The following is a 25,263-nucleotide window of genomic DNA, read 5'->3' on the forward strand; positions in this document are numbered from 1 at the left end:
GAGGAGGGGAGACTGGGAGGGAAACAGAACAGGCCACAGCTCTGGGGCCTGTGCAGCCTGAGCATCTGCATTCCAAAGGAGTTGGAAACTGAGGAGAGTATCCCCGAGAGAACCAGTGGGACTCTGTACCCAATAGCTGTCCCTCAGAGTCCAGCTGGCGAAATGTGGCAAGAGCTGGGGCACAGCCGGGGCCCCCTGCCCTGCTGGGGTACATTCTGCAGTGCTGCTGCTTGAGGACTGGGGGCTTTGAGAGAAGCCGGGGTCAGCCCGCCTGGCATGGATGCTGGCAGGTGCTGGTGCTCCTCTGACGGTCCTCAAGGGCCCCGGCCGTGGCAGGATGGACGGGGAGGATGGGGAGTGTGCCATTGAGGACCACGGCTGCCAGAGTCCATGCAGACACGGGGCGGGGGGGGGGATCCCTTAGGAGAGTCACAGAAGCAGCGCAGGTGGGGTGGGGGCCGGGGTTTGGTGGAGTTTGGCCCAGGCTCCAGAGTGAAGTGGCGACGGCTAAACCACCGTATAGTGGTCAATAAAGTAAGCGACTTTATTTTGTAGCCGCAGGCTGGTGATGTTGGGACATCCGTGTGACATGATGAAATCGTGCAAATGCACGTTTTTAGCTGAATGAGGTTCAGTCATTTGTTTATTCATCAATAGCACACCCAGCCGTTCTTTTAACGACACACATTCCGAGTGTACTGTCTGTGCCGGGCCCTCTTCCGGGTGTTAGGTCCCCAGGCTCCAACAAGCCAGAAGGAAGGAAAGAAAAAGAAAAAGCACAAAATCCCTCCCTCGGGTTGACAAGAGCAGACCTGTGGGGCGGCGAGGCCTTCGTTCCAGAAGCCAGTACAGATGCTCCTGCTTACAGATGTGTCCTGGACCAAAGGCGCTCACCTTACAGTTACTTGGCCTGAGCTCTATTTAAATAGGGAAGATGGCCAAGGGCATGACAGGTGAATCCAAAATGAGAGCATCTTTTTTTTTTTTTTTTAAGATTTATTAATGTATTTGATTTACTCAAGAGAGAGGATGGTGGGGAAGGGCAGAGCAGAGGGCGAGGGACAGAAGCAGACTCCTGGCTGAGTGCAGAGCCTAATGCAGGGCTGGCTCTCGGGACCCCGGGATCGGGACCTGAGGCGAAGCCAGGCGCCCTGGAAACTACAGCATCTTTTAAACATTAATTAAACAGAATGTGGGATGCCTGGGTGGCTCAGCGGTTAAGCGCCTGCCTTCAGCCCAGGGCATGATCCTGGAGACCTGGGATCGAATCCCACGTCGGGCTCTGTGCATGGAGCCTGCTTCTCCCTCTGCCTGTGTCTCTGCCTCTCTCTCTCTCTCTCTCTCTCTCTCTCTCTCTCATGAATAAATAAATAAAATCTTTAAAAAAATTAAACAGAATGTGAAGGGCGTTAGCTTAGGCACTGTGCTTTCACATGCAGCCCGACATGTATCCACACATACGTAATCCTGGTGAGGTCTGCGGTTCCAGACGGCGCCGTCTGTAGGCGAGTCTGACCCACAGATCGACACAGGTCCTCTCGAGGGCGATGACGTTGGCTGGGGTGGCATCACTGAGAGCCTGTGAGGTGCCAGGCATTGCTCTGAGAGCTTTCCATGTGAAAAGTCATTAATCATCAGGAAAACCCCAGAGGTGGGTAGTATCATCCCCACGTTACAAGTGAGGAGATTAAGGCATGGGGAAAAAAAGAGTCATTTGCCCAAAGTCACAAAGTGACTTCTTACTGGGTAAGAAAAAGCAAAGGCAAAATTTAAGCCCAGGAAACTGGGTTCCTGGGCTCCGGAGTTCCAGGCTGTGCTCTTAGCCCTGCTGTCACACTGCCTAATCGATCTGAATAATGCACATCTTTACTCCCAGGGTTTTTTTAAAGGGTAATCTAAGGGTCTTAAAATAATCAGATTCCCAGAAATCCTCTCTGGACTTCTTTTTTTTTAATAATAAATTTATTTTTTATTGGTGTTCAATTTGCCAACATATAGAATAACACCCAGTGCTCATCCCGTCAAGTGCCCCCCTCAGTGCCCGTCACCCATTCACCCCCACCCCCCTCCTCCCCTTCCACCACCCCTAGTTCTGTCTCCCTTTCTGATATTTCCTACCCATTTCTTCTCCCTTCCCTTCTATTCCCTTTCACTATTATTTATATTCCCCAAATGAATGAGACCATATAATGTTTGTCCTTCTCCGATTGACTCTCTGGACTTCTCTCTCCCTGGATCGTGTTCATAGAAGCCGCCAGGCACCGCTGCTCACTGACGAGCTCCCTCTGTGGCCCTCTGGCCCCTCCTGTCCTTTCGGCTCCAGGCCTGCCCGAAGCTGTCTCTGCCAGAAGTGGAGACCAGAACATCCTCTCCTGCCTTCATGGCACCCCCAGTCCGCCTCGGAATCGCTGTGCCCTGGGCAGCCCCCCATCCCGTGGAGGAAACCACACAGAGGCCAGGAGCAGTACAAGCTCCTGCTTTGCTCGGACCACTTTTTTTTTTTTTTTTCCAAAATGCACCATGGGAAATTCCTCACGAGCAAAATCCCTGCTGCATCACGTGCACGTGTCGTTGGTATACATATGACCAGATACATATATATATACGATTTTTTAAAATGCATGTTCTTAGGTGTGATGATGTCTTTGTGGCTTTGTTTTCTGAAGCCTTGGAGGGCATGATGCATGACATGGGCCTGGCAGGGTAGGCAGGAATTGGTGAAGAAGGTGGCAAGAAGGGAGAAAATGTCCCAGGAGGCCGACTTATAATCAACAATCTTCGGGGGATTTTCCTGGGGCTGCTGGAGAAGCTGCAAAGACAGATGTGGGTTTAAATCCCCAGAGAAGGGACCCCTGGGTGGCTCAGTGGTTGAACGTCTGCCTTCGGCTCAGGGCGTGATCCCAGGATCTGGGATCGAGTCCCACGTTGGGCTCCCTGCATGGAGCCTGCTTCTCCCTCTGCCTGTGTCTCTGCCTCTCTCTCTCTCTCTCTCTCTCTGTGTGTCTCTCATGAATAAATAAATAAAGTCTTTTTTAAAAAAAATCCCTGGGGGAAGCTCACCAGTGGCAGGGCTGCCCCGAGGGACAATGCGCTGTCTCCGGGGTTCATGCGGAAGCCTCCACTCCATGTGCACCCAGATAGGAGGAGACACTCACCTCTTAAGGGTTTAATAGGAGAACCTGAAACACTTAATAGGGAAGGGAGTGGAGCCTATATCCCCATTCATGGAACAAACACTTGTGCTCAGCTCCGAGATGCAAGGGACACACGGCTGGAACAATAAGCCTGAAGCTGAGAATCTCACGAGACCAGGTAGGAATCAGGATTCTTTCTGTAGCCCCCCTCTGCAGGTGACAATGATATGATGACAGGGTCGTACGATTTCATAGAGGTCCTATTCCTTCTGGTGGATGGCCCTCGCAGCTCTACTTTCTAACAACCCCTGGAGCGTGAGCCCTGGGCTGCAGCCACCCTCCTGTTCCTCACTGCTGGTGGCATCAGCTCTCAGGGGTACAAGGGATGCTCATGGGGACGCAGACACCCACGGATCGAGGGTCACATCACCCACCAGGCTCTCACTGCCCCATAGGGCAGCTCTTTGGAGCGTCAAACATATGTGATCTCTTTGGGAGTTTCCAATAAGAGGAAGAGTAATACTTCCTGAAGGACACCCTGGAATACTGCGGAGAAGACAGTTAGAGGAAACAATGGAATTAGAGCCTCTCCGAACGGTGCTTGCGCCCCCGGGGAGATGGGTGGTGTTGGCCAAGTCACCATGATGTGCTGGGCTTCAGCTTCTTCACCTGTAGAAAGGCCTAGAACTCTTCCTTTCTCCAATTGGACAGCCCATGGGAAATGTTACATGTAAACGTCACAGGGAAAGGGTCACATTTATTGCTTCCCAGCCACTACCTATAATAAGATCATTAATAGGACAGGACAAAGCTCCCCGGGCACCCCCCGACCCAATCGCTGGGTCCAGGTCAGTGCCCGGAACAGAGTGGGTGCTCAGTAGATGGTGTTGACGAGACGGGCCAGGCCACAGGGGACTAGCGGGCCAGACCCCCCAGGGCCCCCCAGCCCCCCAGGGCCCCGTGCCCAGCCCCACCGGTCAGGCCCAGTCCTGCTCTCCGCCTCTGTGCGCCTCGCCCTCGGCGTCTCTGCAGCCCGGGCCGTCCCCACGGGGGGCTCTGTGGCCCGCGTAGGAGCAGTCCCGGAGCTGGGGCACCGCCCGGGGACAGCGGGGGCCCCTCCTGCGCCGGGGACAACAGTTCAGCCCCCCGGGCCGGCAGCGGCAGCGAGCCTGGGCGGCCCACACGTAGGCGCCCACGGGCAGGGCGAGCAGCGCGGCGCTCAGCACCACGGCCACATGCAGGAGGCGCTCCCGCGCGGCCAGCTCGGCCAGCTCGCCCTGCGCCCGGCCCGTCACGAAGACCACACAGCGGCCCCTGCGGGCGGGCCGGCCCTCCAGGCTGAGGCACGCCTCGTACTTCGTGCTGGGCCGCAGGTCCTCCAGCCCGTACGTGTTCACCCCGGGGCCGATGTGCACCACCTCGGGCCTGAGCGTTGCATCGGACGCGATGTAGAGGGTGAACCACGGATCCCGGGGGCCGTCGGCCACCACAAACCACTCGAGCAAAATCCCGCGCACCGTCTGCCTGACCACCCGCAGGTCGATGTAGGCCTCGCCCTCCGAGGGCAAAGGAGGGGCGCGGGCAGCGGCCGGGGCCTGGGTGGGCTGCACGTGGAGGGCGATGACCAGTGCGCTCCGGCCCATAGAGTTGGAGGCCACACAGGTGTAATTGCCTCTGTCCACCAGGTGGGCTGCAGGTATGACCAGTTCGGACAGGGCGGTGTCTTCTGCAGCCGACGAAGTCAACACTGGGTGGAGAGAGAGCAAAAGGGCTCTGAAGGGCACGTCCCTGCTAGAAAGCTGGACGGTGCCCAGCAACATCCGTTCTTTGCTTTTTTCTTGAGCCGGAGGTGACCGCCTACCAAGCTTACATTCCTGGTATTGGCCTCTCAGCAACCCCATAAGGTAAGTACCCCCTTTTTACTCTTAACAAGTTGAGGACTGGAGTGATTCAGCAACCTGCCCATAGGGACACATGCTCAGAGGCAGTGGCCGTCCTGGAACCTCATTCTTCTGCCTACGAAGACCACACTTCCAGCTCCACTTGCTGCTCCAACCAAACCACCAGAAGCCTCGCTGAGCTAACAGCATGGTTGGGGGCAGATCTCTAGCAACTGTGGGATGTTGTGAGCTTCGAGAATCACCTTCCTGGGGGCTCCTGAGTGGCTCGGTGGGTTAGGCATTCAACTCTTGGTTTTAGCTCAGGCCATGATCTTGGGGTCATGAGATCAAGCCCCAAGTTGGGCTCCATGCTCGGTAGGGAGTCTGCTTCTCTCCCTCTCTCCCCCTCTTCTGCTTCCCCTCTCTCCACTCATGTGCACGTGCTCACTCTCTCTAAAAAAAATAAATAAATCTTTAAAAAATTGTTTAAAAGAATTACCTTTTTAGCTCCCAGGTGCAGAAAGGCTCAGAGCCTTGAGCCAAATGCCTGGATTCTATCCCTTACTAAGTGCATGGTGCTGAGCCAGTTGCTTAGATTCTCCTGGCCTCGATTTCCTCATCAGTAAAACAGGATGATAAGAGTTTAAGTTTGTTAGTAAGCACTCAGTGTAAGCTGTTGTCATTACTGAGAGAATAATATAACACGGTACCAAAGGCACTGACTACAGACCATTAAAAGACATCTGCCTGCATATCACTGTTCTTCAAGATGCTATGACAATAAATCCTACATTAGTATTTAATCTCAACCCAATAAGATGTGATCAAAATGATAGGAAAAACTCAACAGTTCAGTTCCTTAGGTATTTTTTAATCTTCCAGCGGCTTCTCACCATGCATAACAAATATCTGGGTAACTGACTGTATTTCTCAAGCTTTACTCAGATAGGTCTAGCTGTCTTCTAGACAACTTTAAGATATCCCAAGGGAGACCACCCCTGTCCCAACCCTGCAGGGTAACATTAAAGGGGATTCCAGCTGAGGTATGAAAGCACACCATAGAGTTTCAGGACATGAGAGGCAGGTCTGAATCCCAGTGATGGGGCCTGTGGAGGTCACTTCCTCACCTGGGTCCCAGGATTACAACTTCAAGCCAGTAAGTTCTGAACAACAGAGTGGTGGGAAGTGTAAAATTCAGTCAACATCTAGGAATTCCCAACCTTGCCCAATGGTAAGAATTACTTGGGGAAAGGAGGAGGGGAGAAGAGAGAACACTTGTTAATAGGCGTTAATCTCAGGCCCACCCCTGGACACAGGAAATATGAATCTCCAAGGCAGGAGCCTGGAGATCTTATTTCCAACAAGTACCCCGGTTGGGTCTGCTCCAGCAATTTTAGGCAATCAATAATAGATAATCTCTAGAATCAGTCCTAGTCAGAAATTCTAGGACTTAAGAACATACAGTGTAGTATTTTGCATTTAGAACACTCTTAAAGAATCTATCTGTTCATATATAATTTTATAATATTTATACAATATGTTAAGTCTACTATAATATATTTACATATATTATATATTTTATATATAATTTATAATTTATATATAATATATATTATATTATATATAATATATAATTATATATTTTATATATATTTATATCCCATAGAGGTCTGTATGCAACCATTTAAAATCATTCCAGATGGTGGAACACTGTCTTGGAAACTTCCCCGTTGTGGTGGGTATAATTCAGGCCGAGCCCAATCTTACCTGCACCCTCACTTCACGATTGACCCAGTTTAGAACCTCTCTATTGAGGAGAGAGTTGCTGTAGACCTCACCATTTCCCCCAGATACACTGAGAGGGCTCACGTGGCTTACCATCAAATTCCCTCCACATGCTCAGGGGGTAAGCCCATGCAATGGTTGGTGAAGGGCTGGCCTGTGCCAGGCATCTCAGGGTCACATTATGTCCCATCTGGACGGTGACACTGGCACTGGGTGTTGAGATCTGCGGCTTCCTGCAAGCACTGAGCTCAGTTTCGTGAAAAAGCTGCCCAGCCTTGGAGAGAGGGCGTTGGCACATCAGGTAGTAATTCACCAGGATGACCGGGATGCTGATGGAATTCACAAATTGGACAAATCCCCTCAGGCGACAGTCACATAGCCAGGGATTGTTGTGCAGTGCCAGCACCAGGATGGGGACAGTCTTGGCTCCACAGCCAGGCTGCCGTTGTTTCCGGTAGGCCAGCCAGTTCAAGAAGACACTCTTGGACACAACTGTAAGCCTATTGGAGGATAGGTCAAGGTAGGTCAGGTTGACCAAGAACTGAAGCGCTAGCTCAGGAAGCGCATCAATCCTGTTGTGCTTGAGATCCAACACCCTCAGGAGAGGGGTGGCTTGGAATGCTGTCCATGGTACTGAGCGGAGCTTGTTCCCCTCCAGTCTCAGCTCTTTTAGTTCTGACAGGTGCTCCAGGGCTCCCAGGTGTATCACAGTGATGTTGTTAAAATTAAGCCAAAGGTGTTCCAAAGTGCTCATGTTGATGAAGGACCCTCGAGGTAGTTCATATAAGGGCGAATTTTCAATCCTCAACTGCTTTAACTCTTCAAGAAGGTTCCTTGGGATCTTTCCCAAAGAGATAGACATACACTGCAGAGTCCTGTACAAGAAACCACAAACGCTTTAAGACGAACATCAGTGGGGCGCCTGGGTGGATCAGTCAGTTAAGCCACTGACTCTTGATTATGCTCAGGTCATGATCTCAGGGTCCTGAGATGGAGCCCCGCATTGAGCTCCCAGCTCAGCAGGGAGTCTGCTTCACCTGTCTCACACTCTGACCCTCATCCCACCCATGCATTCTCTCTCTCTCTCTCTCAAATAAATAAATAAATCTTTTCAAAAAATATAAACATCAGAGAAGTGAGATTAGGTTTATTCTGGCATTAGAGGTATGAGTTAAAAGAAAAAAATATATGTTATTCACTTGAAATAAGAGACCCATATGGGTAAAAGTGCACAGTTCTCCAAAGTTCAGAGCCAACTAGAGATTTCACTGACTTCCTGCCACATCTAGGCCTGGTCCCACTCCACATCATCCCCAAAGAGAGCCCATCCCCTACAACCCCCTGGCATCTTGTTAGCACAGCGCACCTGCCGAAACTGTCCTCTGAGCAGGTACATCCTGGCTGACAGGATGGCTGAGCGGCATTTGAATCCAGAAAGACCAGGACTAGCAGCAAATAGTGAGAAACTGAAGCCATACTGCTCTGCAAGAAACTACCTTGCAAGTTTTCAGTAAGTGTAGTCTAGGCTTTTGAGTGGCAAATCCTATTACTGGTAATCCGTGGTGATGCAGGTCAGCACAGCAGTGGCAAAGCCCCTGTATGCTCTGTTATGGCCTAGATCACAAGCTCAACAGAACCCACGAGGAAGGAGCTATATCTCTTAACTAAGGTCACAAAATTCACCCTTTGTCTGGTTCTTGAGTCTAGAAAGCAAACTCTAAGCCAGTTCTCCTACTCAGGACTGATACCACCTTCCCTCAGTTTCTTACAGAATGATCTGAGAAACAAGCAGGTAATACTATCCTGAACACAACGGTTCGGGTTATTTGGCCAGAATCCATCTAATACTTCATCTACACAGTTGACTTCTGAAAGCTAGAATTTTCTTTCTTTCTTTCTTTCTTTCTTTCTTTCTTTCTTTCTTTCTTTCTTTCTTTCTTTTTTTTTTTTTTTAAAGATTTTATTTATTTATTCATGAGAGACACTCAGAGAGAGGCAGAGACACAGGCAGAGGGAGAAGCAGGTTCCCTGCAGGGAGCCCCTGATGTGGGACTGGATCCCACAACTCCGGGATCACGCCTTCAGCTGAAGGCAGACACTCGACCGCTGAGCCCCCCAGGCGTCCCTGAAAGTTAGGATTTTCACCCACTCTCTAGAAGTGAATGCAGATTGGTGGATAACGAGATGTGACCACTCGCATCACTGGCTTTCTCCGACGCCTCATGTGATGGATTCACTCCTGTACTGCACTAAGACAGCTACCTCTGCCACTGGATGAGCGGGGTTAGAGAAGCATCACAGTACAGAGGTTTTCTGAATAAGTTAAAGTGTGTTTCTTATCCTGGATCTCACAACTTGCCCTGAATGCTGTGTATTTCACATGATAAAAATGAAGGACTTATGTTTTATGTGATTTGGGTACTTATTCAACAAATATTTGTTGGCCATCTACTCTAAGCCACACACTTTCTAGGTGCAAGGAATCACTGGTGGGCAAAACTTTATAGACCCTTTGCCATGGGGTCTTCTCTCTAGCTTATGCTTCCTTGTCTTGAAATCTTTGGAAAGTCACTCAACGTACATGAGTCTCAGTTTCTCTTATGCAAAGTAATGAAATTAATAAATAGTTCATAGTGTTTCTAGGAAATTTTGAGGCTATATAAAGTACCTAACGTACATGAGTTATGTTAATTCCCTCCCTACACCAACAGACTTGAAGAGCAATAAAGTCGGCTTCCCTATTACTTATGGTACTTCCTGGTGAATATTGACATTCCTTGGATTCTCCTAATACTCATAATATACATTATACCCTACAAAAGGCCTAAAGGAAGAAAATCCGCTTAGTAGTTAGCCAGGGATGGGGGAAATGGGTCATCAACTAAGCTGATTACACTCCAGGCTTTTCATCCATGCCAGATGTATTTGAATTTCTTGTCAATTCCACAATCTGGCCAGATCTCTGGATTTCCTCTCAAGCTAAAAATCAAAACAAAGAGAATGCAATGGGTACAAAGCTTGTTCTAGATATGGAGATGTGCAGCCTTAGACCCCTTTCAAGGCATGTGTTGATGCTCAGCTGCAAAGATTGCTTGCATGAGATCATGCCCTTCCCAAAACAACTCATATACAGCAACTGAGGGTGAAGAGAGCCCAAGGGCCCAGCTAGTTTGGCCTGATGGGATGAGGAGGCAACTCTGATCTCACTCCTGAGACTTGTACCATGGTGGCCAAGATTTTGTTAAGCTTGCTTTTTTTGGGGAAAAAAATGTGATTCAATTCACTGCAGGGCAACCCATTAATGAATTCTTTTCTCAGGTCAAACTATAAGGGCCTAAAGAGATCTCCATCCCCCACATTTTTTCCTCTGTTCATCCCACGCTATCCTCTTCAGATGAATCCAGGTGAACCTAACCTTCTGGTGATTTGCTGAAAGCTTGAGAAGAACATCCACTGGCATGTCGTCTCTGGAATTATGCTGGCCACTTCTGCACTGCTCCTCCTTCTCTCCTGACCCCCTCATCTTCTGGTCTCCTTATTTGTTTTTTGTTTTTTGTTTTGTTTTTTTTTAAAGATTTATTTATTTATTTATTTATTTATTTATTTATGATAGACAGAGAGAGAGACAGACAGAGAGGCAGAGACACAGGAGGAGGGAGAAGCAGGCTCCATGCACCGGGAGTCCAACGTGGGACTCGATCCCGGGACACCAGGATCGCACCCTGGGCCAAAGGCAGGCACCAAACCGCTGAGCCACACAGGGATCCCCTGGTCTCCTTATTTGGCATATGAATGCAGGGGTGTAGCTGTGTTGTCAATTAAGGCAAGAGACTGGTGCAATTAAAGCTCGGTTGTGTCATTTACTTTGAACAACTAGTGATTAAGTGGTGTCCCTAAACTCAAGAGATTTAACAACAAGGGGAAGGGGTTTGAGACTATGACACACCCATGTCCCTTCCTGAAGGATGTTTTCAAGAACTTGGCTTAGAATTTTTGGTAGAGAAGAGCCGTGGGGGGGGGGGGGATCACTCTGTTTATGACACGATTATATATAAAAGATAGAAATGGCTTCCTGGTGATGGCTCCTCGGCGCATCTTAATAGAACCTTATTAAGACAGTTTTCTATTCAATTGGAAAATGTGACCCCAGGGTTGGAAGAACTTTGGGGCGACTCAGACAGAGAGCCAGGTGACATATCGGGGAGCAGACGTGCTGTCTTTCCTCTTTCTCAAGCTGGTGCTCTTCCCTGGCTCCTCCCTCTGCTGCCAACCCCATCTGAGGTGTCCTCCTGGCTACGCATGCTCTGTGGCCTGCCTGGGATGGACACACAGGTGACTACGTTCCCAGCCCTCCCAAGTAGGCAGGCTATGTGACTAGCATTCTGGCTAATGAACTATTAGAGGAAATAATGTTTTAAAAGCCCCTGCGTGACATTCCAGCTTCTCTTCCCCCTTGCTACAGCAGTTGTTAGCATTCCAGGTGATGGAGTCGTCGTCAGCCTGGGTCCCCAGGTGAATAAATGGAGCAAAACCCTTTCTCCATCCACATTTCCCACAGACTCAAGAACAGGGATAAATCTTTCTATGGCAAGCCACCAAAATTTGGTAATTGTTAGCACAGCATAAGCCTAAGCTATCCTGACTACAATGTCTTTGCAATCAAATAACGTGTTCAAAGACTTTTAAATTTATTTTTATTTCTACTGGAGTATATGATAGTTAAAAATTTCCAGCTCTAGGAGCTCTAAACACACTGTTCACTGAGTCCCTTGATCGATAGCCTAATTTCAACAGCCCACATCCACTTTCCAGGGTATAATTTCTGTTACTTGCCTTTTGTACCCTGCAACCTACACATGGAACTTGAGATAAGTGACATCAGACCTGCCCCCTGCCCAGCTCAAAGGGAATATAAGCATGTTGCAGTCAGAAAAAAGGTATGATGGAGATGCGACAATCACAGTCAACATCCAGACAAGGTTTCCAAGGACAGCACACCGTAGGATCACCATGGTGCAGGATGGTCTTCACCACTGGGAGACCAGAAATTGTTTTCCCTGGACTCTAAGCAGATTTTCAGGGACCAACTTATACTAACCAGACTCATATACCAAAGACCAATATATAAACCAGGTATCATTTTATTTTTTCACAATGGGAATTCATTTTTTTTCCAGTTGTATGAATATTCATGAACATAATCCAGGATGATTCTTTACCAGAGCAAATCAGGGAAGAAAGAACACAGAAAGGAAGACTGACAGATGGATATTTGGAGGCTGACCATCTTGGGGGTCATTCCATCCAGACCACCAAAGTAGGTCTTAAGAAATCATTGAAAAGTTTGAATATTCTCTTTTTTCTCCCCCCACCCCACACACCTCATGATATTGGATAAATACTAACAAATCTTGCTTTTAAGTTCCTGAATTCTCGTCAAACAAGGTTTAATAAAACTGACTGGATCTTAGTTGTCTTTGGGCCTATAATTGTTCAACCTTGATTGGCTCAGTCAATCATTTAGAAGAAATATCTTAACCATTTCAATAGGTGGCCACTTCCATCTTGTTCTAATTTGGGGAGTGCCTGTCAATCTCATATATCAAACAATCAGAACTGAGTCTTGGGTTTCAACAACAGAAATGCCTTGATAAAACTACCGGCAGGGGTTGGAAAACGATAGCCTGGGAGCCAAATCCAGCCTGCCACCTGTTAGTGTAAATAACATTTTATTGGAACACACCTGTGCCCATCAACTTATATATTGTCTATGGCTGCTTTCACATTCCATCAGAGGAGCTGAGTCAGTAACAGAGCCTAAAATATTTACTATCTGGTTTTCTTTACGGCATATATGGTTGTTGACCGTGATGTAGCCAGTGGTTTTGTCAACTTCCAACCAAACAATTTCTCTTTTTAATGGCTATGGTCCATAAGTTATAGTCAGATGCACCCTCCAGATGATGGGCAGAAAATATCCACATATTTAAACTCCATGCTCGTGTGTACTGGTGGTCTTATGGTTCTTATGGCTTTCAATGATTTGAAAAAAAATCCATTTCCATAGTGGAGCTGCTATAGATCACATTGCAGAGATCAACACTGAAGGAAGATCCTCAACCTGGTCAGGAAGTTATCAAAGACTTAGACCCTCCAAGAAAAATCCATCACTACCCTCTATAAGTTATTCAACTCTTTGGGCTTTGGTTTTTTCATCTGTAAAATCAAGTAGTTCAGCCTCCATAATGGGTTGTTGTAAGGATCAAATGAGAGAAAACAGAACCATATGTTGTCAGATCTTTGTAAATATGAGAGGGAGTACAGTAACTTTAGAAATCACTGTATTGGGGCATGTGAGCAGCTCAGCCGGTTGAGCATCCAACTCTTGGTTTTGACTCAGGTCATGACCTCAGGGTCCTGGGATTGGGCCTGAGTCAGTCTCCACACTCAGCACAGAGTTTGCTTGTCCTCCTCTCTCTGCCTCTCATAAATAAATATAATCTTAAAAAAAAAAAAAAAAGAAATCACCACATCACACTGTTTCCTATCTGGCAAATGTTCAACACGATATGGGTCTGTTGGTTGATACCAGCAAAATTGTTTCCTTGCCGTCCCTGAATTTCCTTAGTTGGTATCTAAAGGCCCTGGCACCAAACACTCTGGAGCTCAGTCCTGCAGACAAGACACGACACTGACCCTGTTGTTGGGAACATTCACCTTTGCTTGTGCGCAGAGATGATATCTCAGCGGCTTCCCAGTGTTAAGCAAATTGAGCAAGAATCCCACTTTGAGGTGGCTTCCTGAATAACTGGGAAGGCTCTGAGACATCCTAGGAACCCAGCTAAGTTTCAGTCAAATTACAAAGGCCACTCTGTGGGGACAAACGAGCTGTGTGCCCTACAGCATTGAGTGTACGGTGCCACCCTCCATGGAGGGCATCTCAGATTCCTCCAGCCTGACATTCTGAGATAAAACAAGCAGGAGTCTCCTGGGCATCATCCAAGCTCTAGAATTTATTGAAAATCAAATGATTATCGAGGCAGAGCAGCATCCAGAGAAAAAACATTGGGAATCCCTAAGTGTATACAATGAAGGCAGAGACTGTATCTCTGTGTGTGTCTGTACAAATGTGGCTCATGCACAAGCAGGGGTGTGGGTGTCTATGTGTTAACATAAATGTGATAAGATGCAGGAGAGGGGAGTGGCAGGGACCATCAATTCTGGAACCAATTGCCTGGTCCAGAGTCCACAACTACCACTTCCTAGCCGTGTACCTCAGGGGCGGGGTAGATCAGATCACTGCTCAGCAGACTCTTTCCTGCCCCATCATCAGCTCCCTGGGAGAACTGTCCTCTGCTGCTCTATGAGAGTTGGGTTAGGCCATGGGACCTGCTTTGGCCCACAGAACACGGGTAGCCATGGTGGCATGCTGGTTCTAGAGCCAAGAACTTAAGAGATGTTGCATGTTTTTGCTCATTCCTCTGATATCATCCAAGCTCTTCAAGGAAGAAGTCTGCTCCAAGTCGCCACTGACACTCCATCCTGGGCCCTGCAGAGAACTCACGGAGCAGAGCCGCCCTGGTCAAGCTGCAGACCTGTAGGTTGTGTGAAAATAAGCGCTCACTGTTGCACACCACCAACATCTTGCTTTTAGTGGTTACACAGAAAAAAAAAAAATGACTGATACAGGCGAGTTGGTCAATCCCCCTGTTTCTTCTCCAGGAAAATGGGGAGAACACGTAGGGCCTGCTGCAAAGGGCTGTGATGAGAATTAATGAGGTCGATGACCATAAAGCCCCGAGGACACTGGCGGGCACACTGTAAGGGCTTAGTGAGCATTGGCTGCTGCTGCGGTGGGCCGCGCGTGCGGAGGCGGGTCCCCGCGGGCAGGACCCCGTGGCGTGGCCCCAGGTCGAGTCAGCGGGTGGGCCGAGCAGGTGTGTGGCCCGGGCGCCCTCAGCACAGGTACTCGTTGATCCGCCTGCCGCCGCGGGCGCCCGCCACCTGCGAGTCCAGGCTGGGCCGTGCGGAGAGGAGCCCGGCGGCCTCGCTGAGGCTGTGCTGGGACAGCTCCTCGGAGCCGTCGTCGCTGTGGCCCAGCCTGTCCAGGTTGACGTAGGCGCCCCCGGCCTCCACGGGCACCCCCGGGGGACACCTGCGGCAGCGCCGCCGTGCGGCCCCACAGCACACGAGCAGGGTGAGGGGCAGGGCGATGACCACGGCCACGCTGATCACCACCACGTTGATGAGGCGCTGGGTGGCCTCGGTGTCCACCACCTCGTCCGTGGAGAAGATGACACACTGCTCCTTCTGGGGCACCAGCTCCCGCATGCAGACGCACGCCACATACTTGGTCTTGGGCACAAGCCCGTGGATGGTGACGCGGGTCTTCCCGGGCTGCACGGCCACCCGCCGCATGTCGCGCTGCCCGAAGACGGCGTAGAGGACGCTGAAGGCGGTGGTGTTCCCGGCCTGAGGCGCCTTCCACACCAGCGTCGCGCTCTGGTAAGTGTCCCCCACCACCTTGAGGGACCTGAGCATCCGGGCCCCCGGGTGCCCCGGGGCCCCCACCTGCACCTGCTGCAGGCTCAGGTCCTCCTCGGCGTCGGGCCCGGGGGGCGCAGTGGCCGGGCCGCCAGGCGCGGGGCCGTCGGGGACATGCCGGGCCACCACCCTGTTGTAGGCGGCAGCTTCTGGAAGCCCACCGCGCTCCGTGGAAGCCGGGGGCTCCGTGATGGCCAGGGAGATGACGGTCTCCGAGACTCCCAGGAAGTTCTTGGCCTGGCAGATGTAGTCCCCAGAGTCACGGGGGGACACAGCAGGCAGGCCCAGCAGCGTCCAGCTGGCGCCGTCGCCGGACACCTCCTGGTGCACTGGAGGGACAGAGGCCAGTGAGTGGGCCCGGAGGCCAGGCTTCCCTCCTGGGCGGCAGGCACTCAGGGCTGCATGGGGGCCCCGCCGTCCCAGGAAAACCCTGGGAGTCATTCAGCTTTTCTTAGAGGGGCCAAGGGGCTCAAGATCCCCTGGGCTCGCATTAGGGGGACCCAGGCTCCAGCTAAGTCTAAGGGCGACCTGCCTTGTAAATCTGAGGTGCTCAAGCCATGTTCATCAGGCCCTGGAGTCCTACAGAACGGCCTCAGGGCAGCAGGCAGCTCGAGGGTAAGGGGGTCGGGCTGAACGCGAGGCTTTGCCACCCCGTCCAGACCCACGGCCACCTCAGCCCAAGCATTTTCAACCTGGTTTTACGTAATGGAGCTCCTCATACAGCTTTGTAAACTGATTCCAGACCCCGGTCTTTGAGCAACACTCGCTGACCCAGCTGAAGGAGACCCCCCAAGCAAGTGGGGCGGGTCACGGGGTTTTCCGGTCCGGGTCAGGTGCTAAGGAACTACTCCTCCTGACCCCCCCTTCTGCACACAGCTGGGCCGTGGCTCCTGCAAACCCCACCCCCCGGGCCAGAGACGAACCATCTCTGTCTACACTGCACAAAGACCACCGGCTGCGTGCCAGGAGCCAAGCACTTAGCCTCTCGGGGCCTGTTTACTTATAGGACAGGGATAATCAAGTTGTCTTTTAAGTTCGGTGACACTGTGTGCACCGAGGAGCCCAGTAGGTGGTAACACACATGGTTATGACCCCTCGTGGCTTCACAACCACAACTGGGAAACTCACTCTAAATATTACGTCTACTAGGAGCACCCCTCACCCCAAACGGCAGCACGTTGTTCCTCCCAGGGTGGGGGAACTGGCGTCCCAGGGTGACAGAGGGGCTCCCGGGCTCCCGGAGGACAGGTTTGGAGCCACTGTCCCCAGACCGCCCCCGACCCGCCCAGTCCGCACAGTCCCCGGAGCTCACACACCTGTGCCGTTGAGCGGGTGCCCGTTGGCTCTCCTCCAGCTCATCTCTGGCCCAGGGACGCCGGTGGCCCCACAGCGCAGCAATACTGCACTGCCCAGAGGGGACCTGACGCTGGCCACCCCTGGACGGAGCTCCGGACTCTGGCACTTTCTCAGCTCCAGCTGGCTGAAGGCCACTCCGGCCAGGCTTTGCGGGCTGGCACACTTCAGCCTGGCCTCTATGAAGGCCAGATTCGGGGCCCAGCTTTCCAGGAAAAGGGCCAGGTCGTAGAGGCGGCAGTCGCAGGCCCAGGGGTTGTCCTGCAGGCCTGCGGGGAGGAGAAGGGAGGCCGGCGGTGAGCCCCTGATCTCCACATCCACTCGCGCCCAGCTCCTCATCCCCCTCAGGGAGGGCTCGGCATGTCCTGAGCTCAGGGTCAGTGGGACTGGCCTCCAGGTGCGCTCCTTGCCTCGCTAGCCGTGGAACCTGAAGCCTGTGCTTAATCTTGAACGCACAAATCAATGGCGTGTGACTTATTTATATACACGTATCTGATATATTTGGGAGGGGAAGCGTCAGGGGTTGAGGGGGCCACATCCACCTGCTTGTACATCCGTGACTCTCAGGCCCTTCTGCGCACTAGCTGCGGGGACGCTGGGTCCCTCTCCCGCCATCCTCCCCCCATCCCTCTGCTAGCTGCATTTAACCGCTGGCACAGGGTAGCAGATGCAAACAGCATCTCAGGTTTGCAGGATGATGATACATCCGGCCCCCAAGAATCATCACGGCGAGCCGGCTGGCCCTTACCGGTTATAACACAGACCCCCACGAATTACTGCAAACAGCAAAGTTAAATGACAGAGAAACGGTCACCCCTCAGACCGGCTGAAGTTCAGCGTTCCCACCATTTTCATTATTAGCCTCAGGAGGGAAGAGATTTCCGTGTGTCTTCGTCACGGCCTATGCCCAGCCCCTCGAACTAAGAGTCCACATCGACAGGCAGTTACCTTTCAGAGCGGGGATGCCTGCATGGCCGGTGTCCCTCCTACCCTACTTGTGGGGACCGAGAGCCCGCCCAACCACTTGGACACCCCTGGACCAATCTTAAAATGTCTAGGTGCGTGCTGCATGGCCTAGGAGTCCCCTTCTCAGGTCCTATCCTAGGGAAACATTTGTCTGCGTGCCTAAGGGTGCACGGTCAGGAATGTTCCTTGCGCCATCGTAGGGGTTGGTAAGATAATGGAAACAATCTAAAGGCTCGTTAGAGGGAGAGCGGCTGAATTAGCTGTCATGTAGCTGTATTCTGGAACATTCTGCAGTAGTTTCTCCAAAATGAGATCGATCCATTTGTAGTAACTTACAGAGATCTCCGAGACATACTATTGAGTGAAAAAGTCAGTGCTGTTGATATATACAGCACGGTCTATACAATATGAGATTTTCTATAAAACACAGAAAGAGGGGCGCCTGAGTGGCTCAGCGGTTGGGCGTCTGCCTTCGGCTCAGGGCGTGATTCCCGGGGTCCTGGGATCCAGTCTTGCATCAGGCTCCCCGCATGGAGCCTGCTTCTCCCTCTGCCTATGTCTCTCATGAATAAATATATAAAAATCTTTTTGAAAAACTCAGAAATTCTTTCTGTGTGCATATATATGTGACAGTGAATGCATCCTAAAAAGATAGGGAACATGCAAATAAACCTAAGAGTGGCTACCTGTTAGAAGGGGGTGTAGGAACTGGAATCAGAAGAGGGAACAAAAGGATTTTTGGCTTTCTCTGTAATATCTTAAACGTTTACATATATTTATGTGTGAGTTATGTAATTAGAATCAATATTAATTTTCCAGAATGAGTTAATGCCACGTGTCATCCTTGTGGCGAGGCATGTGCCTTGGGCAGGAAAGACATCTGGTTCACCTGGTAAGCCATCGGTTCATTACGAGCAAGAAGGAATCAGAGAGAAGGGTCAGCCAGTATAACTGATTCAACTCTGCTTTGGGAAACTGAGTCTCAAGGAGGGGCCTTCTCCTGGCTGTGTGACCTGGAGGTCTCTTATACTCATTTGCCTTATTTAAAATACTCGTTCAACACCCCTACGCTGGCTGCCTCAAACCCTCGCATGGTTGTTGGAATATGTTATCAGTTCCATATATATATGAGATATGTCATATGTATGTATTTTAAAAGGGAACTTAGTTAAATTTTACTTTGGAATCAATAATTTTTCCATCTGAGTTCTCTCCTCTACATTATCCTTTATCAGGTGAGAAAGTCTGCAGGGTGGATGGAGCTGGAATGGGGCTTGCTGTTGTCCCAGGCAACAAGACTTCCAAATATCCCCTCCTCACAGGATCCTCCTGGGCCTTAGGGCACGAGCTGCCCCAAACCATTCTGAGATTGCTCCAACCCGCCCCTGGCGCTGGAGCCCCTCTGAGCCAGGACACGCCGCAGGCACCAGGTCTCTCTTCACTCCTTACCTTCCACCGTCCACTAGCCCCCCGCTGTGGTGCCCACCCCCTCACAGCTGGAGGCCTTGGGCCTTGGGCCCTCCCGCCCCCCCCCCCTGCTTTCTACGATCCCCCAGGGTGTGTTTGTTCATCTGTAAAACAAAGGGCCTTGTGCTTGGGACTATTTGGACCAGGATGTGGTGAGGGCTAAGTTCTGTGGGGGGACAGGACACTGAGGGAAGCTTTGAGGCCACGCGGAAGCACCTGGCCAGCGCGGGGGTACCAGTTTGCAGGGGGACCAGTTAACAGGAGCTCAGACCGCCTTCCTTCCACGTATGTGTTGGTGGTGCTCAGAGGAGGCTCTCAAGGGGCTGGGGTGCTTGCGTGGTCCGGGCATCCTTGGAAGCTGGGTGCTGGGGTGCAGCGCCTGACCCGGAGATTAGGCCTGCAGTGTGATTGCTGGGGTGCTCACATGCTCTGAACATCTTTGGAAGCCGGGTGCTGGGGTGCAGCACCTGACCCGGAGATTAAGGCCTGCAGTGTGATTGCTGGGGTGCTCACATGTTCCAGGCATCCTTGGAAGCTGGGTGCCGGGGTGCAGCACCTGACCCAGAGATTAGGCCTGCAGCGTGATTGCTGGGGTGCTCGCATACTCTGGGCATCCTTAGAAGCCCGGTGCCGGGTGCACCTGACCCGGAGATTAATGCCTGCAGCGTGCTCGCTGGGGAGGCAAGGAAGGCGTGGAGTGGGAGCAGACGCGCAGCTGAGCTGGATGTGGGTGCAGGGAGCCCCGAGGCCTGGGCACTGACTCAGCCCCGCAGGGTCCCGCCAAGTGGCTGCGCCCTGAGGCTCCCCGCCTGGGATGAGCTCTTGGGATGGAGGCTGTGGCCAGAAAGGGTGGGTGGCCTTGGGCAAGGCTGCCCTGCAGGGGGAGATTGGGGTGGGGGGCCCGGGGGGACCGCGACCCGGGGGGGGGCACGGCCCGTGCCTGCCACGGTGTCCCTCTGCGCCGAGCATCACCTTTGCACCCGACTGCCAGCTTCGGAGGCAGAGAGCATCGCCCCGGCTTCCCGGGGGCAGGCGCGACCCCCTTGGCCCCCTTGACCCCCGCCCCCCCCCGCCCGGGCCGCCCCGCCCTTACCGAGCACCCGCGAGGCGCGCTGGCCGGCCGGGAAGGGCCTGGCCCAGGCGGCCAGCAGCTCGGGCGGCAGCCTCAGCAGCCGGTTGCTGGACAGGTCGAGGAAGGTGAGGTTGCGCAGGAAGCGCGCGGCGTCGGCGGGCACGGCGGCCAGCAGGTTGGCCTGCAGGTCGAGCAGCCGCAGGCGGGGGGCGTCGGCGAGCGCGGCCCAGGGGAAGGCGGCCAGGCGGTTCCCGGGCAGCCGCAGCTCGCGCAGGCGCCGCAGGCCGCGCAGCATCAGGCCGCTGAGCTCGGCCAGCGCGTTGTAGGGCAGCCACAGCTGCTCCAGGCGGCCCAGCGGCCCCAGGGCCCCCGCCACGCGGCGCACCGACGTCCGCTCCAGGCGCAGGCGGCTCGTGTCGGCGGGCACGGACGCGGGCGGCAGGGTCATGTCGGGGTCGCTGCACACCACCGTCCTGGCGGGGAAACGGGGGGGGGGGGGCGGGGGTGGAGACGGTCCCGAGGGCCCCCCGCACCCCCACCCCCACCCGCCACGGGCACCCAGCCCCCGAACCCAGAGCCTCCCCAGGGAGGGGGGGGAGACGGTCCCGAGGGCCCCCCGCACCCCCACCCCCACTCCCCACGGGCACCCAGCCCCGAACCCAGAGCCTCCCCAGGGAGGGGGGGGGAGACGGTCCCGAGGGCCCCCCCACCCCCATCCCCACTCCCCACGGGCACCCAGCCCCCGAACCCAGAGCCTCCCCAGGGAGGGGGGGGAGACGGTCCCGAGGGCCCCCCCACCCTACCCCCCCGGCCTCCCCGGACTCCGAGCTGCGAGCCAAGGGGCAGGAGGGGGCATCCGACAGCTGCCCTACTGCCCTTGCAGGGGCTGGGGCGGCTCTTGCTGCCAGAGCCTGGGGGGGGGGGGGCCAGAGCCCCCCACCCCGATCTACCCTCCCCATCCCCCCCCCGACCCGGGGCGGGGCACCCAGCCTCCGAACCAGGCTCTGAGCTGCTCTTGCTCCCAGAGCCCCCCGGGGGGCAGGGGAGGGGATGGAGACTGTCCTGAGGGGCCCCCCCACCCCCCCACGGGCACCCAGCCCCCGAACCCAGAGCCTCCCCGGGGAGGGAGGGGATGGAGACGATCCCGAGGGCCCCCCACCCTGATCTACCCCCCCACCCCCCCATCCCCACCCCCCACCCCCACTCTGAGCTGTTCTTGTTCCCAGAGCCTCCCCGGGGGCAGGCATGGAGACTGTCCCGAGGGCCCCCCCACACCTCCACCCCCCACACACACACCCACCCCCGGGGAACCGAGCCTCCAAAACCGGGTTCCAAGATCCTCCTGCTCCCAGAGCCTTGGGGCGGGGGGCCTAGAGATGGTCCCGAGGCCCCCACCCCCCACCCCCCTGGGCACCAAGCCTCCGAACCCAGGTTCCGAGCTGCTCTTGCTCCCAGAGCCTTCCTGGGGGGGCCCAAGGGGCCCTGGTCTGGTCACTGGCCCGGGGACCTCCCGCTAACCTGTCCCTGCGCGCCCACCAGCTGCCAGGCTGCAGAATGGACAGGCCGGGCGAGCCCACGTCACCTGGGCCGCTGCAGCCTTGAGGGCGGCCCGTGTCACGCTGGGCCTCAGGCCCTGTGACCGCTTTGGCTCTCCTTCATCAAAAAGATCTAAGTCAGGGCAGCCCCGGGGGCTCAACAGTTCAGCACCGCCTTCAGCGCAGGGAGTGACCCCAGGGTGCTGGGATCGAGTCCCCATCGGGCTCCCTGCATGGAGCCTGCTTCTCCCTCTGCCTGTGTCTCTGCCATTCTCTCTCTCTCTCATGAATAAATAAATTTCAAAATCTTAAAAAAAAAAAACGATCTGAGTACCGATTCAAACCTCTCTCCGTCTATCTCAGTGGGGACCCGCCGTCAGGGAGCCTCAGGGACCACGAGGCGGGCCCGGACCTTGCGGGCCTGCGGCTGGACTCCCATCCGGGCGCCCTACTTGCTGGCCGTGGGTCCCTGAGCACCTTACACAGCCACTTCCTCTGTTTCCAGGAACAGACTCCATCCACCCTTGCAGGGGGGTTTTGGGGTGTAAACGAGCTCCTGCAACCAACCAGCTCTGCGTGGGTCACCAGCAGGGGTGCCACGCTCTGCGAGGACGACTCTCAAAAACTTTGGCGATCAGGCCCCGCAAGCTGCTGGCCACGATCCCTCTGCCCAGACAGCGACTTCCTAAGCCCTGACCTATTAACTTCGACAGGAAAGCAGAGGATGGATTGAGAGGAAAGGAAGCAGCCCTTGCCCTCCGGGAGCCTACGAATGAGGGCTGTGCTGCGGGCTGTCACCCAGAGCAGCACAGTCACGTCAGGTACACAGGGCAAGATTCTCCAAGATGTGAAACTTGAGGCTGCACGTGAGGCACGGTGACCCCCACCCACCCACCCACACTCTTGAGATGTGCATGGTCCCCCTACTGAGGGATGGGTGCTGTAGAGTCACGAGAACGTCACAGTCACAGCCCCTGTCGCCTCACAGCTTATTATCAAGCTAAGGAGGAAAGAGCGTGATATTTTCAATGAGAATGAAGGTTTGGATGTTGCAGAGAGGAAGGTCTGGATGGGGGAGGGAGGAAGGCAGTTGAGGGGAAACCACGTCCGGAAAGGTGGAGAAAATCATCAAGGGAAGGACCAAAGAAACCACTGAGGAGCCAGCACATCTGGCGGGGCAAACGGCATAAAGGACATGGGGACACCTGTGTCCAGGTGCCCAGACTGGGCCGCCCAAGGAAACCGCAGTACCCACAGGTACACACACCGTATCCATGACGCGGAAGCATGGAGTACGGGCAGGTCACTCAGGCACTCAGGTGTAGGGACCGCCCCTCTGACCCGTGCTGGTCGGAGGTGGGCTGAGGGAGGCATCTGAGATGCAGGAGAGCCTCTGTCTGACCACGCTATCCTCCTGGGGCCCCTGGGACCTCGGGGCCTCCTATAGGCGTTGTCGCCCTCAGAGGATGCGCCCTGCAGACGTGCGGGTGCAGGTGAGCCGAGGGACTGTCAGGCGGGGGGAGGGGGGACTGATGTCAGGGCTCTGCCTTCAGAGGAGGGATGGCCACCAGCCGACATTCAGGGCCCTGAAAAGTGACCTTGGAATTTTATTTTCTATCCTAAGGCTAACCTGGGGAGCTCGCCCCGCATCCCTGCCTGTGACAGCATCACCGACGAGATCTGGAGATGGAGCTGAAGCCCTGGGTTCCAAGACCAGGTCTGTCACCGATGCTGTGTGACTTTGAGCCCTGGGCTTTCTCTGGGGAGCTGGAGAGGCTCTTTATCACCCTGGTCACACTGTCTTGGCCACAGGCGGTCTCCTGGCCTGCTCAGGGCTCAGCCCTGGCTTTCCTTGGGGGGAAAGATCCTTAAGTCTGATGATCCATATGAGTTGGAGCATCAGAGACTTGAGTCAAGAATGGACCACATGGGGTATCCTTTCCTGGACGTGCCTCTCCGTTCTCTCCATCCCCTCTCACCCTAATCGACCCAACGCCCACAGCCAGGATCGTTGTAAGAGTCACACTGGTACCTTGCTGCCCTGATCAGAAACCATCAGTGGCTCCCAGCACCCATCTGAGAAGAGGGAGAAAGAGAGAATGGAACTCCAAAATGTTGAAAAGATGGTAGGAAAGATGGCTCTGGCTCCTGAGCCAGGACCTAGAATCCCTGAGCAAGTCAGGAAACGCAAATAAATGGTCATTCGTGGATAAGTTGAAGACGTCAGAGAAAAGATGGTCTGGACACTGCCAGAGAGAAAAAGGAGAGTGAGCGACGGCGGAAGAGCAAGAGTCTACAACTCACAGTGGCTTTGGAGAGTCCCAAAGGAAGGAGAGGAGAAGATGGAGGTGCTCTCGGGGCTCAGGTGGGGCTTGGGGAAGTGAAAGAAAAGGCCGAGGATGGAGGGGTGCTTGCATGCAATGGAATGGGCACGCCTGGCCTTTCAGAGAGCACATCGAATTGGGTGCAGGCCAAGGCTTCCGGGCTTGGGCCAGAGGAGCCCCAAAGCTGGGGAAGCGTGAGGAGGCAGGGGGCTGCAGGATGGGTGGGGTGGTAGGAAATACCTGGGGTGCGGTTGTGTACCCTCAGGAGGTGAGGCAAGAGAATGAAAGAGGCCTGGGAGAAAGGGGGCTGGGGAGAGGCAGGGAGGATGGTGGAGTAGAAAGGAGGGAGAAGGGAAGAAAGAGGAAAGGGGGAGGCTTCCCCTGCCCTTCAGAGGGTTCCTCTCCCCCAGGATCCTGGAAGAGGACTCAGGACAGAGTCCCTGGAGGGGCCACACTCTTGCCCCATCCCCACCCCCATGAGTGAAGGAACTTGGTACTTCCGGCGCCCTGCTGGCTGGAAGACAACACAGAGCAGACTAGCGCCCTAGGATACCTGGGTCCCCAGGGCCCGGAAGATGGAGGTCCCACCCCCTGCGTCCAGCCGTCCCGACCCAGCCCAGCAGGGACAGGCGTGGGCTACCCATCCCACACCCCTGGTGCCATACCTGGCCTTGCTGCCATCACCCAGGACGTGGAGGCTGCAGCTGCATTGAGAGGGGCAGGAGCCCTGGGCGTGGGGGTGCCCCCAGAGGGCCAGGAGCCAGAGCATGCCCACTGCCACCCTCATGGCCCCTGGCTCCCCTATAGCCCAGGCAGGGCCCTGTCCCCGGACTGCTCTTTTGTCCCAGCCCAGGAAGCCCAGCAGCTGCCCACTGGCTCATCAGCACTCCCACCCCCACTCCTGAGGCCATCGGATAAACAGGGACAGACCGGGGATTAGGAGGGAGCCCTGGCCACAGCACTCAGCGGCTTACTGCTCCTGGCATCACCCAGTCCGGAGGGTGAGGGCGGGGGACCCTCTTCCGTGGCAACAGCCCCAGGCCTGGAGGGGCCGGGGAGCGGCAAGGTGGGGCAGACAGGCAGCCACCCGGGGGGCAAGCGGCTCCCGGACTGGCCAGCTTGGCTGTTCGCCTGCGAAGTACCCCCGTGCCAGCCAGGCGGGGGGCTACACAGACCCTGCTGGGGTGCCTGGGCTCAGAGAAG

At 54.3% G+C, this 25,263-nt stretch overlaps 2 protein-coding genes across 2 annotated transcripts; both read right to left on the reverse strand.

The window, feature by feature from the left end:
• Positions 1–4,111: 4,111 nt before the first annotated feature.
• LRIT2 (leucine rich repeat, Ig-like and transmembrane domains 2) lies at positions 4,112–8,362 on the reverse strand. The gene is made up of 3 exons (XM_072824623.1): positions 8,166–8,362; positions 6,893–7,674; positions 4,112–4,881 (listed from the first exon to the last, which is right to left on the reverse strand). The coding sequence occupies exons 1-3, from the start codon at positions 8,273–8,275 to the stop codon at positions 4,112–4,114; spliced, it is 1,662 nt and encodes a 553-aa protein (XP_072680724.1). The 5' UTR covers positions 8,276–8,362.
• A 3,562-nt stretch (positions 8,363–11,924) lies between these two features.
• LRIT1 (leucine rich repeat, Ig-like and transmembrane domains 1) lies at positions 11,925–24,847 on the reverse strand. The gene is made up of 4 exons (XM_072823818.1): positions 24,726–24,847; positions 20,223–20,674; positions 16,660–16,965; positions 11,925–15,672 (listed from the first exon to the last, which is right to left on the reverse strand). The coding sequence occupies exons 1-4, from the start codon at positions 24,845–24,847 to the stop codon at positions 14,756–14,758; spliced, it is 1,797 nt and encodes a 598-aa protein (XP_072679919.1). The 3' UTR covers positions 11,925–14,755.
• Between the last annotated feature and the right edge of the window lie 416 nt (positions 24,848–25,263).

This window comes from Canis lupus, chromosome 4, assembly GCF_048164855.1.
Source record: "Canis lupus baileyi chromosome 4, mCanLup2.hap1, whole genome shotgun sequence".
In the NCBI taxonomy this organism is placed as follows: domain Eukaryota; kingdom Metazoa; phylum Chordata; class Mammalia; order Carnivora; family Canidae; genus Canis; species Canis lupus.

Coding starts and splice junctions, on each gene's coding strand:
- LRIT1 (XM_072823818.1), bottom strand. CDS start 24,847: ATGAGGGTGGCAGTGGGCATGCTCTGGCTCCTGGCCCTCTGGGGGCAC. Junction 20,675..24,725: donor GGTGATGGCAGCAAGGCCAG/GTATGGCACCAG, acceptor TTTCCCCGCCAG/GACGGTGGTGTGCAGCGACC. Junction 16,966..20,222: donor GCGCGCCTCGCGGGTGCTCG/GTAAGGGCGGGG, acceptor TCCTCCCCGCAG/GCCTGCAGGACAACCCCTGG.
- LRIT2 (XM_072824623.1), bottom strand. CDS start 8,275: ATGGCTTCAGTTTCTCACTATTTGCTGCTAGTCCTGGTCTTTCTGGAT. Junction 7,675..8,165: donor TCAGAGGACAGTTTCGGCAG/GTGCGCTGTGCT, acceptor TTTCTTGTACAG/GACTCTGCAGTGTATGTCTA. Junction 4,882..6,892: donor CATGTGGAGGGAATTTGATG/GTAAGCCACGTG, acceptor CTCTCCACCCAG/TGTTGACTTCGTCGGCTGCA.